This window comes from Suillus subaureus, assembly GCF_016647635.1.
Source record: "Suillus subaureus strain MN1 chromosome Unknown BJ212scaffold_6, whole genome shotgun sequence".
In the NCBI taxonomy this organism is placed as follows: Eukaryota; Fungi; Basidiomycota; class Agaricomycetes; order Boletales; family Suillaceae; genus Suillus; species Suillus subaureus.
The window spans coordinates 687,345-699,826 of NW_024538562.1; the positions used below are offsets into that span (position 1 = coordinate 687,345).

Below are 12,482 nucleotides of genomic sequence, written 5' to 3' on the forward strand. Positions count from 1 at the left end.
AAGAAAGATACAAACACACGCTCGCTGATAAAGACAGCGATACGACACAGAAAATGGGACAAAAAGCAAAGAAAAAAGTAAGAAATGCAACAGGCCCTTCCAGACTAAATTTCCTACGCGAGGTTGCGCGAGTGGTCCATATATAATTAATCCAAAGCGAGGACCGCAACCTGCACGCAGGAATTGAGGTCATGAAACACGGTATGGGCGGAAAAGAATGAAAGGAAACTGCGTAAAATCCGTTATGATTCCACTGAGACGACTGATGCACATTCCGTCATTGACGATGATTGTGCAATTTTCCGCAAGATCTACAAGCAAACAGAATCAGCGATACCGCACCCGGACGAGCTTACTAATAGGGTATATATGGAGAGTTTAAAATGAACGAGTCTTGCTCACCTGAAGGTAACACTCTGTAGATTGTACGCCATTCAAAGCCCATTTTCCATCAATAATGATGGAGGGCACGCCATTCACACCGCTCGCCCGAGCAGCTTCAATCATTTGATTGACGCAGTTCTTGCAATCAGTATCTTGCAAGAATGTAGTAGCCTGCACGGTACAGCAATTATGTGTCATCGTGACTGCTGATTGAGTTTAATATTGAACCACACCTCTGTCTTGTTCATCAAGCCAACTTTCTCTGCTGCATCGGCAAGAAACTCGACGTCACTGACGTCCTGGCAGTCGGTGAAAACGGCCTTAAATAAAATATCGTTGAGGCGGCCTTGCATGGCTTGCCCGCCAACTTTATATGCTTTCACAGACAGTCTGTGGGCGAGAGTAGAACGGGCCACAATTCCGTCTTGCGTACTATTGAGCCACTATATCAGAAACAACGCTGGCTGCATGCTAAAAATGCTCACATCGGTAAGCCAGCTTTCTCTGCCAATTCTTCGATCATTTTCCACTTGCTTTCCGCTTGCTCTTTACCCAACTTCCGAACGAGATAATTCCAGCGATTTGGCGCCTTTTCACCTTTCACTTTGGGGGTCTCGGGTACGGATGATTGGCAGAGGAGGGTAAATGGCCGGAATTCCACGTCGAAACGTACATCCAGGTCACGACACCCGGCAATAGCGTCTTTGAGCGACTTATTCCCGATGTAGCAAAAGGCGCAGAGCTGTCAAGTGTCGGAGAATGATAAGAAATGGGAAAAATGGAATATGCAAAGAGAACAAGAAGGTAGACGTACATAATCCGAGATGAAGATGATTTTAATAGTGCGCTGAGGTTCAGGGGATAGGGTAGAGTCTGAATCGGACATCCTTGTGATAGAAGGATTAATGGTCCACTCTTGGACTTGCTATTCGAAGCGGCACGATTGGGAACGAGGGCACAGTGGATATGACTGAAGTAGTAGATATTACAGGTGAAGGATACGGGTCCTCCGCCAGCGTCAAATTGTTCGGGTTAAAAAGCGGGAGGGAAGGTGAGAAAGCCGGGTGTTGCGGACAGCACAGATGCTGAAAAGTGAGTAAGCTGAGGAGCTAGTACAAGCAAGCCACATTTCATTGGCGGGAAATCTAATCCATTAGCAATACTCAGCGTGACACTGATCAGTAAGCAATCAGCTTGTGACACACACGTGACACTACGCAATTTGAAATTCACCTCCCCGCAGCACAGAAACTATCGAATAGTTCAACACTAATGCTGACCAGTTTATCGTCTCGGGCTTTCTCAAGGGCACACGCAAGGCCCAAATCTTGTCTTGCTTGCCCAACTCTCCAGAAGTAAACATGTGTTACTTCCTATTAGTCATTTAGCACTAGTAGTTCGCAGCCACCATCAAAGAAGAACCGTGGGTCCCGTTCAATTTTTATCATTTCAAAGGCTAAAAAGCCCAAAAACAGGAGAAAAACCTACACCACAGGAATATACACCGTATCTGAAAACGAAGTTGGAACTTGAAACACCTCCTATAAGGTGCACAGTCAGCATGTAATTTATAGGTAAGATGACATAGCCAGACGTACCGCTCCCCGTCTCGCACACTCACTCGCTTTAGTATTCCACTCCTTTTTCAGCAGATAGAACTGCACTCTTATCCCCATTGCCTCCCATTTTTCAATGTCCGTGAGTAACATTTCCCACAGGTCACGATTCTTGACCGCCTCCCCACGACTTGTCTTCCACCCTCTCTGTTTCCATGAAGGTACCCACTTGCACACGCCGTTGACGACGTATTCTGCGTGAGTACTGATGACAATGCGCATGAACCCTTCGCCGGGCCATACCCGTGCCCTCAGAGCCACAATCGCAGCCCGCAGCTCAGCCCGGTTTCTTGTGCGCGCGTGGCCTGGAACATTTTCCAACGGTACGGAAAACCCCTCCGTCCCGGGTTGAACGTACACGCCACACCCCGCCCTCACATTTGGAGTGTTTTCGTTCACAGCTGCACCGTCTACAAAAAGTAAAACGGAGTCCTGGCGGGTGACGTCAGTGTGAATGAACCGTGGCTGACGAACAGTGCACGCATTGATGGCAGGTACAAATAGATCCAAGGGATGAGTACCCTCATGCACGACGAACCGTCGTTGCGCAGCAGTCGCATTGATTGGTGGGCCGTAGTTGCCAAACTTCAATGCTTCCATAGGCATAGCCGGAAGCGACTCTATATCGAATCTGACGCCACCAAACCTCAGCCGTTGCAAATACATCATTTTTCTCCAACTTACCGATCTTCATCATCCGGATCGTCGGCAAGATTATGACCATCACCAGCGGCTTGTTCGACGTCACGAAGAAACTTCAGGAACTCTCCGGGTTGATTGAACTCTTCGGTGGGAGGTTGCACAGCAGGATTGAAGGCCTGGCCTAGCGGCGAAACTTCACGACCCCAACGTTTCCGGTCGCGCATTTCGCTATTTGGATTCGTGGTTGCAAAAGCTCGCTTGAGTTCATCCCAGCCGTATATGCCACCAGCGTCCTCGAGCGGAGCACAACCAGCGGCTTCGATGACTTTCAGTTCCTTGACGCCAGACGCGGACGTCTCCGCAGAAATCAGTGTTATTTGATGTTCCCAGTTGTCCTTGAACAAGGTGAGACCTAGATCATATTAAAGCTGGCAGATACGTACCCCAAAATCATACAAGTAGTAGCATTTCCCGATGACCCCATCTTTCAATGCCATCTTTCGATACTTTCCGGTGTCCTCAAAGAAATCGTTCAATTTGACGTCCTTCTCACTGAACCTCGCGCGTGCCGATGTGGCCCAGTCATTATCTTCATCTTCCGGTGTTCCCATATGAATAACAACAAGTTTTTCCCTATAATCCATCGAGATGAAACGGCGCTCCTCACGTGTCGGAGGACGACGCGTGGGTTCGAACGTGAACTGATGGAGGTGGCAGTTTTGCCAGCTGAATGCATACTGGATTGCTGCATGCAACCGTTGGAAGGTCCAGGAGGCCGGAATAGAGAATGTCCGAGAAATGACAGGGTTACGAGAACCGATGAGCTCGACTTTGAACGTGTAGATACGAACAGGCATTTTGGGTGCGTTGCGATACGGTTCCAGTACTAGTTGTCCAGTCTATGCGGGGCTTGAGCGCTTGCTTGTGCTGCAGATGGACCGGAGAAGCATAAACGTAAATGCGACAGATAGCCGCGGAGTTGGAATTTTGCATCTAATACTAGAACCAACACACTTAACATACTCATTCTCCAGTCCAGTCAAGAAAGACGTAGCATAGACAATTGTGTAAACTGAGCAACGCAGGAAGAGAGTAGAAGTCTAGAAAATTGAGTTCACGATATCACCACCGATGGCAGCACCTGGATATGAATGATTAGGAGTATCGAAGACGTAAAAATGAAGCAAACGAACCTGCACCGAACCCAAGACCACCAGCAGCTGACTGTGCCATCTGGAAATTATATTGATAAATATTTATAGATAGTTTCTGTGCGGTAGATCTACCATAGTGCCAAGATTGCCGAAACGACCCTTCTTTGGGGGCTGCTGAGGAACTGGCTGAGCCACTGGAGGATTTTCCGAATAAGGATTATAAGGAGGCCCGAGAGGTCCTGAAGGAGGCAGGTATCCTCCTGCAGGAGGAGGACCAGGTGGTGGACCAGGTGGCGGCGGGTATTGCTGTTGCACAGGCTGTGGTGAAGAATACTGTGGAGGGCCCGGGAGACCTGGGGACATGTACTTGGGCTCCGAAACCAAACCATACTTTGAATCCGGCGATGTCTTTGTCTTTGGAAATTCAGGGAAAGACGGTGGTGTAGAGACCCGGACAGATCGCGGAGCCAGTTTCTCCACATATGTGGCAGGAAATAGGCCCTGCTTCCCCGACTTGCTTCGGCCTGTCCACCAATCTGCGTTGGTCTCTTTCACGATTTCTATGATATCTCCTGTACGGAATGATAGATCATTGGGATCCTGGCATGGCTTTAGCAAATCCGCAGCACCTAAATGCAGATGTGATATGCACTTCGCTTTCCCAGTCCCAGATCGCACGAGCTTCTAACTTTGGCGACACATGCAAGCCAGCATTGTTGTTGATCACGCTCTGAACGGGCGCCGGAGAGATTGAAAGGCGCTGTGTTTGCTGTGTGATTGCTATCATTGATCCTGCCACCCCAGTGCTAGGAAGCTTGAGTAGAATATCGCGACCATCCGATGGAGATATCCTGTTATGAGACATTAACAGCTCGACATTCTGCCTGGTCTGTGAAACTATGTGATCCAGAAGAGTGTGATCAGACATCCTGAGAGTGAAATACTTGGGTCACGATGTGGACGTGAAATGATAGACGTAAATTCATGACAAGATGTTGAGCTTGCCTAATTCGGTTATACAGGGGGCCTCTCGCGTCGGATCCTATGCGGACTCTATGCGGGCACCACTCACCAGCCACCAACATCGTGTAGTTTCCTGTGTCAACTCTCAGCTATGAGTCTCTTCTACTCGCCGATGATCACATCATATGGTCCGATATGTTATATGAATACAAAGGCTCGCACTGCGAAGCTCCCGGATCTCAAGATCTAGAATTAGCGAATCTACCGTGGCCGTTAGGATGGGGTATCCCTCTAGTACTACATAGCAGTGCCAGGAGCAAATAAGTACGCTGCTGCTCTGGCTATTCTACATGCCTTTAAGTACGTTGTAATTAACGTGGATGGTGAGTTCCGTCCTCATGTTATACATAAAGCCGTAGTGTGGAATCGGAGCACAATACGAGCGCAATCCGATAATACCGTAACAACTAAAGGCCTCTGAAACAAGGCCTCGCCGTTAATCATAGAATGCCCTTGCGAATCTGCCTAAAGCGCTTATCGAATAGCCCGGGTGCATTGAGCTGCTCTATAGTCGGTGCTACAGCGGGGTGGAATGCACCACCGAGAGGCGAAACAAGCCATGACAACCTCCTCGCTTCAAGAGACAAGTCATCTGGGTGTGGATCTGCGAAGGCTCTTTTGAGGCCCTCCCATCCCAGGACTCCGTGACTGTTCTCGAGGGGTGCGCAACCAGATACCTCGAGAACTGAGACTTCCTTGACATAGGACGTGCCAACGGCCAACAAAGTAATTTCGTGTTCCCAAGCATCCTATTAAATTGGTTTGATCAATTTCGGAACATTCCACAATGTGGTATCACTTACACCAAAGTCATATTCATAGAAGCAGCCCCCTAGGGTTCCGTTGTTGGTGACATCCCCGCGATACCTCCCACTGTCGTCCCATATGTCCTTGAGCTTGACGGTTTTCTCATCCAGGACAATATCGTTAGGCCCCTCTTCATCAGTCCCGCCCCATCATATCTGTATCTTGTATCGATACAACTTTGTTTATGCCCCCTCCAATTGGAATTTGAAACGTAAACACGTGGAGATGCTCGTTCTGCCAGAGGAAGACGTGCTGGATCGCGGCGTGAAGCTTTTGAAACGTCCATGACGCGGGTATAGAAAAGGTCCTCGAGATTTGTGGGTCTCGAGACTCAAGGAGATCAACTTTAAAGATGTAAGTGCGGATGGGCATTTTGTGAATGGCTTTCTTCCAGCCCTCAGGCGACCATATATCTAAGTGTCTGAGAAGCACTGGGGTAATTGAAGGCACACGAACCCGGGCTTTTACGTAGTAGAACCAGCACCAATTGATCCTCGGGGCAAGGACACGCACATTACATCAACAGAAGCTCCAATTCGGAATGGAGACAGTGTGCTCAAGCAATGATCTTTATTGGCTAGTAACATTTCCTTCGTTCACTGCTTCGCTAATCTACGACGGTCCGGGGGTCGTGCGGTCAGGGTGTGGTATTGGAGCACACTGCCTGAGTTTACTGGATTAGATCTTAATCCCAATGTTAATGTGCACTGCCTTGACATTGGTGTAGCTGTAGGCTGGGTAAGATCATCGGGTGTCGATCAGATAAGAAATTAACTTACTTCTCAAGAGCATCTTCGCCTAGGTCTTTGCCAATACCAGATTGCTTGAACCCACCAAGTGGCAATCCAAGGTCTGGCCAATTAGTGAAGTTCACCTATGAACCCGGACCTGGTGATCAGCTGACCTGAACGTTGCGAGAACTATCTCACACTAACCCACGCGGTGCCTGCCTCGATGTTGCTTGCAACACGCATTGCTCTATCAATGTCCTTCGTATAAACCGAACACGCGAGTCCATACGTGGTATTGTTTGCTTGTTCAATCACCTCTTTGACGCCGTGAAATGAGTTGCTAACGGGAACATGAAATATAAGCGAACCTTCCTCTGCGGAGAATTTCATAATTGCTGCTACTGGGCCGAATATTTCCTCTTGCACAATCTTCATGTTGGGCGTGCAGTCCGTGAAGATCGTAGGTTGTATGAAATAACCTTCTGTGCCATGCCGTTTGCCACCAAGGCGAAGAGTCGCACCTTCTGCTTGGCCGGATGTGATATAGTCCATGACACGCTTACGTTGGATATCGGTATTTGTTATAGGCTGTTCAGCTGCGCACTCACTTTGAATTGTCTCTCAGATATCTGAGGCCCCTGGAACGTGTCCGGGGAAAATGGATCACCCACAGAAAGACACTGGGTACTCTCTGTGAACTTTTGCAAGAAGTCATCATAAATGCCTTCTTGCACGTAAATCCGGGACCCTGCAACACAGAGCTCGCCTTGGTTCATGCTTCATGACCTTCAGGAACAAGATATGAGAGGAAAAGAACCGGAAAACGCACAAAATCCCATTAATAGCCCACTTGACAGCCTGATCAACGTCCGTATCATCAAAAATGATGCTCGGACTCTTTCCGCCCAGCTCGAGGCTGATTTTCTTCAGGTTGCTTCTTGCAGCTGCTTCCATGATCTTTCGCCCCGTGAGAGTACTCCCAGTAAATGCAACCTTGTCGATTATCATGCTTTCGCTGACCGCTTGACCCGCGGTGTCACCGTAGCCGGGCACGATGTTGACTACTCCAGGTGGGAAACCAGCTTCTCGGATCAATGTGCATAAGTACAGTGCGGAGAGAGGTGTGAACTCAGAAGGTTTCGCTACGATAGTATTTCCGCACGCGAGTGCGGGGGCGAGTTTCATGATAAGCGTGCTCACTAGAAGACACGAGGTGAGTAAAGAATAGCCTCATAAGCTTGGATACTGACGGGGAAAATTCCACGGAACGATTGCGCCCTGCCATATGCTCGTGAACGCCCAATTTACAACGTAATGAGATAATTACTCACGACTACCCCAATAGGCTCGTGACGAGTAAAACCAATCTTGTCAGGGGTTGTCTAAAATTCGTCAGAAAGGGGGTTTTGTGTTGGAATTCTCGTATCATAGGCATACCTGAATGCTCTTCCCCTGTATTTTGTCAGCCCAACCAGCGTAGTAGCGTAGAAGAGATACTATAATTGGCAAATCCATTGCCTTGGCCGCGTGGAAGGCCTTGCCTAGTAGAAGCGAATCAGTGTGATCCGATTGATAAGGGGTGCCTGACTAACCGACGTTAAGGGCCTCGAGAGCAGCAATTTGATCAGTGTTGGCATCGACAAGATCAGCGAGCTTGTGAAGCAGTTTGCTTCTAGCTTCCCCGGACACCTTTAAACCCCAGTGTTCCTTTAATGCTGTTCTTGCTGCTAGTGCTGCAGCCTCGATATCTTCACGGTCTCCGGCTGAAACTCGGGCAATAGCCTTGCAAGTAGCTAGTTCAACCTTAGTATCAAAATGACGAAAAGCTGTGTGCTCAGGGAGTCATACCCGGATTAATCAAACTGAAGGAATTTGTCAGAATCGTTGACCACTTGTACTAATCATGGACACTCACTCGATCGTCCCCTTATTGACGGGGTCAACAAATTCACCATTGATGAACAGTTGAGTAGGGAATGCAACGGCGCCCTTGTAAACGGCAGTATCGAACTGGTACGTGCAAGTGGAAGCCATTGTCACAGAAGGACACGAAAAGGTGAAAACCTTGCCAGCCTCCAGGTACGGCTGGGCAACTAGTTTTTATACGTATCCAAACATCACGTATTATGTCAAATGGAGAAACGCTCTGGCTGATCATAGTATAGTCGGTTGTGACACCTGAATTTCTTTTTATGTGGATCAAACCGGTGGCGTCCCGCTCATCGTATATCGAGTTAGTCGTAAAATGGAGAATGAGGTCATTATGGGGCGTCCGCTAGTGGGACGTAGTCACGTAACAGAGCCCTCGTGGTTATTAATCTCGAGTGTGTGTCGACCGCAGGTGTACTTGTGTCAGAGCATGATGCGGCTACCCTAGTGCCATCTGAATGTAAAACTTGAAACCACTCATCAAGTGCTCGTCGAGCGGACTTTGATTTACCCGAGTGAGTAAAGCTCAGGCTCGCTTAACGAGCTAGAAAGTTTTGCGCTAGACACCCCAGTCAAAGTTTACGAAGCCCCAAATGCACTACTCGTTGAACATTTCGATGATCATCGCGTTCGCATTTGGGTGTGATTACTATCTCCCGCAAAGACATCCCGCGAGTTACCATACTTTCCTTCAAGGCTCGAGGCGCGATGTAAGGCAGGAGTACGACGAACTTCGTTGTGATGTGTATTGCTTCGTACTCAGCCACCGACCGCGACAAGGGGGCAAACTGAACAGTCTTGTGCACCCCGTCTTCGTACTCCATTAAACTATGTAGAGCCTACTCCAGCGCCCCTGGAAATTAAGCTGCCAAGAATAAATGTCGGAAAAAAGTTTCCGGCCTTACGATACCATGTAATACCTTTTGTTGTTTTAGTGGCGTACGAGAATCTTTTGATGGCTCTTTTGGTTGAATGTAGCCCGCCGCGGCACCAAATTTGTAGTCTTTCGATGCCTTGTAAGACACTTTAAAGGCGCTTGTAATCCGGCAGCATTATCACAGCCCTGTGTCAACATCGTCGAAATTGGGTGCTTCGTGCCCACACAAAACGTATAATTGTTGTAATCACCACGGGGTGGTTCACAGGTGACTGTATAGCTCCTCGTAGTTTGGGATGACAAGCTCGCTCGATAACTTTATAAATAGCCGGACGCGATCGAATGTAAGTCACGATTACGTCTCGAACTCTTTGTTCCCAATGCGGAGAGACCTAGGTCAGGGTTGGTCTGATGGATCCGTGAATATTCACATGAGTCCATCAGTCAGGTTCCTTGGCTGAAAATAAAGCACCCAATTGATGCATTCAGGCTTCCACTGCAGAATCTAGACCTGCAAAAATAGCGCAGAAAACGCGACAAGTACAACCAATAAAAGCACTTCATTGATGGCAAGTCAGTGCATGTGCATGATCTTGCGTGATTCAAATACTCTCTGACACTCAGATCGGTGATCCGCTGTGATCTGTCATGATCATATGTATGGACAAAAGGATCCAAAAAGTCATACGTACCGATCTCGTGAACAAAGCGATCCCGTTCCCCTGACGCGTGTATTACCCTGTCTGATCATTGCATCATAACTTGAAATTAAGATTGCGCATGAACCACGTTGTATGCTATGATGATGACACATGAGTAATAAAACGTGCCATACGCAGCTGGTTTACGTGAATACTTATCCCGTTCAGCGTTGGTTCAGCGTCTTGTCTCAACAATGATCATGATTGTGGCTCCAACACTTTTGAACTATATCAGTCTACCAGAATGGGATGTCTCAGACAACTAGGAGTTGACATTGAGTTTGTGAAACACGAGTCAATAAACTCACAGACGAAGTTCTTCATGAAACCGGAGCCTACTGGAGCTCGTATAGGTACAATGCGCTGCTTGCGCTGCCCGGGGGCCGGCGGCTACCTTCAAATCTGAAACTTGAATCACTTTTTGACTTTGTGGAGCGATCTCGAATTTAAAATAGTGCAAAGGACGCGTCATATCCAGTCCGCGAGCGAGCCCCTCCAACCAACCAGAGGTTTCCCAGTGATCAGAGATAGGCTTTGAGCATCAACACGTTCCTCAGGCTACGACGTTAGCGTATAACATAAATTTGGAGAGCGCGCCTCTCTTTGGCAATGGCAGCCACTTCAAAAGCGCTGAGTGACATCCTAAAAATTGCTGTTTGCACAGGTCAAATCCTCGGGGCGCCCTGGAGACAGTACATGCAGGCTGTATTATAGCCGAGGCAGACCAAATGATCAACACACCTATGGATCCCTTTCGGATTTAGAACTTCGAGGGTCACTTGGACAACTCAGGAGAGTGTATGGGAGTTATTCCGAATGCTATGCATTGTTTATGAACACTTTCGCTGATATGTGAGGTTTGGCGAGGGATATACTACGTGCTGCAGAGGGCTGGTAGATCTATATAAAAGATCCACAGGCAGTGAGTTGAAGGAATAATATCACAAGACAGACCTTCCCATGATGCGGCGTGTTCACTTGAGATGCATAGGTAAAAGCGACCCGGACCGTACAATGAAGTTGCTGTAGTAGGGCACCGCACCACAATTATTGCATCATCAGATCTCATGCTTCAGGCCTCAGGGGCCGTGGCACTTCAAAAATAGAAAATCATACCAGGAGCAATCGCTGACATGTATACGAAGCCGGGGTAATTTGCAGTGCAATTTCAAGAAACTTGAATGAACAATGCGATGACGATGGAAGTAGATTTTTTACAGTCACAGACCCTGATCTTCAGCATGAGTCCACGATGATGGAAAGACTGGGTCTGGGAGTCGGCTGGCTGCTTTTGTGAAAAGATCAGTGGGACAATGCACAGGAAGGTTATCAAGAGGATTCACAGCATTTGAAGATGCGCCTCAGTGCCACACGGTCGGTCCACAAATCTAGAATTGGTATTATTTGGTTCTCGCGTGGCCAATATCAGCATTATAATTGCCCGTGTGTAAGTTGCGCTCATCATTCCATCTGGTATCACAAAACTAGTCTCCCTTGTGATTAGGCAAGTTCTTTTCAGGTCGTAAAAATCTCTCTTATTTACTTGACGAACTATGTCGAGGGTATGTGCTTTTCTATCCGTAACTGCAATCACCAACAAGAGCTCACAGCATTATTGTATTTACAGGCGCAGTTCTTGAGGGAATACAAGCTGGTAGTTGTCGGTGGCGGTGGTGAGCACCAAGCTGCAGAAATGTGACGAACCACGTCTCATACACTTGTTCCAACCAGGTGTCGGTAAATCTGCTCTCACCATCCAATTCATTCAAAGTCACTTCGTCGACGAATACGACCCAACCATCGAGGGTATGACGGCTTCTCTCCCATTCGAGTCCTTACTGAGCAATAGTGACATAGACTCGTACCGCAAACAATGCGTCATTGACGAAGAGGTCGCATTGCTTGACGTCCTCGACACCGCTGGTCAGGAGGAATATGGGTGAATGATATTCTGCTGCCCATAGTCCTTGCCGCTCACTTCCCACAGAGCTATGCGCGAGCAATACATGCGCACTGGCGAAGGCTTCCTCCTCGTTTACTCTATCACCTCCCGTGATTCTTTCGAGGAAATTAGCACGTTCCATCAACAGATTCTTCGTGTGAAGGATCAAGATTCGTTCCCTGTCATCGTCGTGGCTAACAAGTGCGATCTTGAGTATGAGCGACAAGTTGGAATGAATGGCAAGTCATGACCGATTCTTCAATATACTATGTCCTAATAATAAACAGAGGGCCGTGATCTTGCAAAGCACTTTGGATGCAAGTTCATCGAGACATCGGCTAAGCAGCGCATCAACGTCGACGAGGCATTCAGCAACCTCGTCCGTGAGATAAGAAAGTACAACAAGGTACGAATCTCTTCTCATTCCTGATAATTCATTCATGCAATTTATTCTCGCAGGAGCAACAAACAGGCAGACCCGTCATGGCCAACTCCGGTGGCGGCGGACCTGGCGTCTACAGTGGCAAAGGTGACGCTCATGAAGGTGATCATGGCGGATGCTGCGGTGGTTGTGTGGTCGTATGAGAGCATGCATGTACCTACCCTTCCTTTCTTTCCGGACACACTTTTCTACTTCTAGCGCTCCCTGCTGGCTGACTCATGGGCTTCTTGTCGA

General features: G+C 48.1%; 8 protein-coding genes across 8 annotated transcripts; 1 reads left to right on the forward strand and 7 right to left on the reverse strand.

The window, feature by feature from the left end:
* Window positions 1-378: 378 nt before the first annotated feature.
* BJ212DRAFT_1264607 (thioredoxin-like protein) lies at window positions 379-1,270 on the reverse strand (the record flags this gene model as incomplete). Its single annotated transcript, XM_041330428.1, has 4 exons — window positions 379-555; window positions 618-816; window positions 870-1,126; window positions 1,199-1,270. The coding sequence occupies 4 exons, from the start codon at window positions 1,268-1,270 to the stop codon at window positions 379-381; spliced, it is 705 nt and encodes a 234-aa protein (XP_041196523.1).
* Window positions 1,271-1,522: 252 nt separating this feature from the next.
* Window positions 1,523-2,894, reverse strand: BJ212DRAFT_921390 (ribonuclease H-like domain-containing protein). Its single transcript, XM_041344348.1, has 4 exons — window positions 2,685-2,894; window positions 2,006-2,620; window positions 1,618-1,925; window positions 1,523-1,558 (listed from the first exon to the last, which is right to left on the reverse strand). Exons 1-3 carry the CDS (start codon window positions 2,722-2,724, stop codon window positions 1,834-1,836), a joined length of 747 nt encoding a protein of 248 aa, XP_041196524.1. The 5' UTR covers window positions 2,725-2,894; the 3' UTR covers window positions 1,523-1,558; window positions 1,618-1,833.
* On the reverse strand, window positions 2,867-3,660 carry BJ212DRAFT_921271 (MM3350-like domain-containing protein). Its single transcript, XM_041344347.1, has one exon. The coding sequence runs from the start codon at window positions 3,497-3,499 to the stop codon at window positions 3,065-3,067; it is 435 nt and encodes a 144-aa protein (XP_041196525.1). The 5' UTR covers window positions 3,500-3,660; the 3' UTR covers window positions 2,867-3,064.
* Window positions 3,621-4,844, reverse strand: BJ212DRAFT_921007 (uncharacterized protein). Its single transcript, XM_041344346.1, has 4 exons — window positions 4,449-4,844; window positions 3,929-4,396; window positions 3,836-3,875; window positions 3,621-3,783 (listed from the first exon to the last, which is right to left on the reverse strand). The coding sequence occupies exons 1-4, from the start codon at window positions 4,722-4,724 to the stop codon at window positions 3,743-3,745; spliced, it is 825 nt and encodes a 274-aa protein (XP_041196526.1). The 5' UTR covers window positions 4,725-4,844; the 3' UTR covers window positions 3,621-3,742.
* Window positions 4,845-5,259: 415 nt separating this feature from the next.
* BJ212DRAFT_1477628 (MM3350-like domain-containing protein) lies at window positions 5,260-5,998 on the reverse strand (the record flags this gene model as incomplete). The annotated part of the gene is made up of 3 exons (XM_041339579.1): window positions 5,260-5,568; window positions 5,623-5,754; window positions 5,801-5,998. The coding sequence occupies 3 exons, from the start codon at window positions 5,996-5,998 to the stop codon at window positions 5,260-5,262; spliced, it is 639 nt and encodes a 212-aa protein (XP_041196527.1).
* Window positions 5,999-6,304: 306 nt separating this feature from the next.
* Window positions 6,305-8,391, reverse strand: BJ212DRAFT_1477629 (aldehyde dehydrogenase domain-containing protein; the record flags this gene model as incomplete). The annotated part of the gene is made up of 11 exons (XM_041339580.1): window positions 6,305-6,353; window positions 6,406-6,500; window positions 6,562-6,915; window positions 6,966-7,134; window positions 7,187-7,556; window positions 7,608-7,635; window positions 7,689-7,739; window positions 7,795-7,898; window positions 7,950-8,150; window positions 8,206-8,219; window positions 8,273-8,391. 11 exons carry the CDS (start codon window positions 8,389-8,391, stop codon window positions 6,305-6,307), a joined length of 1,554 nt encoding a protein of 517 aa, XP_041196528.1.
* Window positions 8,392-8,841: 450 nt separating this feature from the next.
* On the reverse strand, window positions 8,842-9,265 carry BJ212DRAFT_1333605 (uncharacterized protein). The gene has a single exon (XM_041334846.1). It carries the CDS (start codon window positions 9,108-9,110, stop codon window positions 8,859-8,861), a length of 252 nt encoding a protein of 83 aa, XP_041196529.1. The 5' UTR covers window positions 9,111-9,265; the 3' UTR covers window positions 8,842-8,858.
* Window positions 9,266-11,417: 2,152 nt separating this feature from the next.
* Window positions 11,418-12,391, forward strand: BJ212DRAFT_1445257 (ras family-domain-containing protein; the record flags this gene model as incomplete). Its single annotated transcript, XM_041338082.1, has 6 exons — window positions 11,418-11,426; window positions 11,550-11,670; window positions 11,722-11,803; window positions 11,852-12,045; window positions 12,094-12,212; window positions 12,266-12,391. The coding sequence occupies 6 exons, from the start codon at window positions 11,418-11,420 to the stop codon at window positions 12,389-12,391; spliced, it is 651 nt and encodes a 216-aa protein (XP_041196530.1).
* Window positions 12,392-12,482: the final 91 nt, after the last annotated feature.

Excerpts from the sequence above, each read along its gene's own strand:
- BJ212DRAFT_921390 (XM_041344348.1), bottom strand. The coding sequence starts at position 2,724 with ATGGTCATAATCTTGCCGACGATCCGGATGATGAAGATCG. Across the intron at positions 2,621-2,684 it reads GATCCGGATGATGAAGATCG|AGTCGCTTCCGGCTATGCCT; the intron begins GTAAGTTGGAGA and ends GATTCGATATAG. Across the intron at positions 1,926-2,005 it reads GGAGTGGAATACTAAAGCGA|GAGGTGTTTCAAGTTCCAAC; the intron begins GTGAGTGTGCGA and ends TGCACCTTATAG.
- BJ212DRAFT_921271 (XM_041344347.1), bottom strand. The coding sequence starts at position 3,499 with ATGCCTGTTCGTATCTACACGTTCAAAGTCGAGCTCATCGGTTCTCGT.
- BJ212DRAFT_921007 (XM_041344346.1), bottom strand. The coding sequence starts at position 4,724 with ATGTCTGATCACACTCTTCTGGATCACATAGTTTCACAGACCAGGCAG. Across the intron at positions 4,397-4,448 it reads TCTGGGACTGGGAAAGCGAA|GATCCCAATGATCTATCATT; the intron begins GTGCATATCACA and ends AAGCCATGCCAG. Across the intron at positions 3,784-3,835 it reads TGGTCTTGGGTTCGGTGCAG|GTGCTGCCATCGGTGGTGAT; the intron begins GTTCGTTTGCTT and ends ATTCATATCCAG.
- BJ212DRAFT_1333605 (XM_041334846.1), bottom strand. The coding sequence starts at position 9,110 with ATGGAGTACGAAGACGGGGTGCACAAGACTGTTCAGTTTGCCCCCTTG.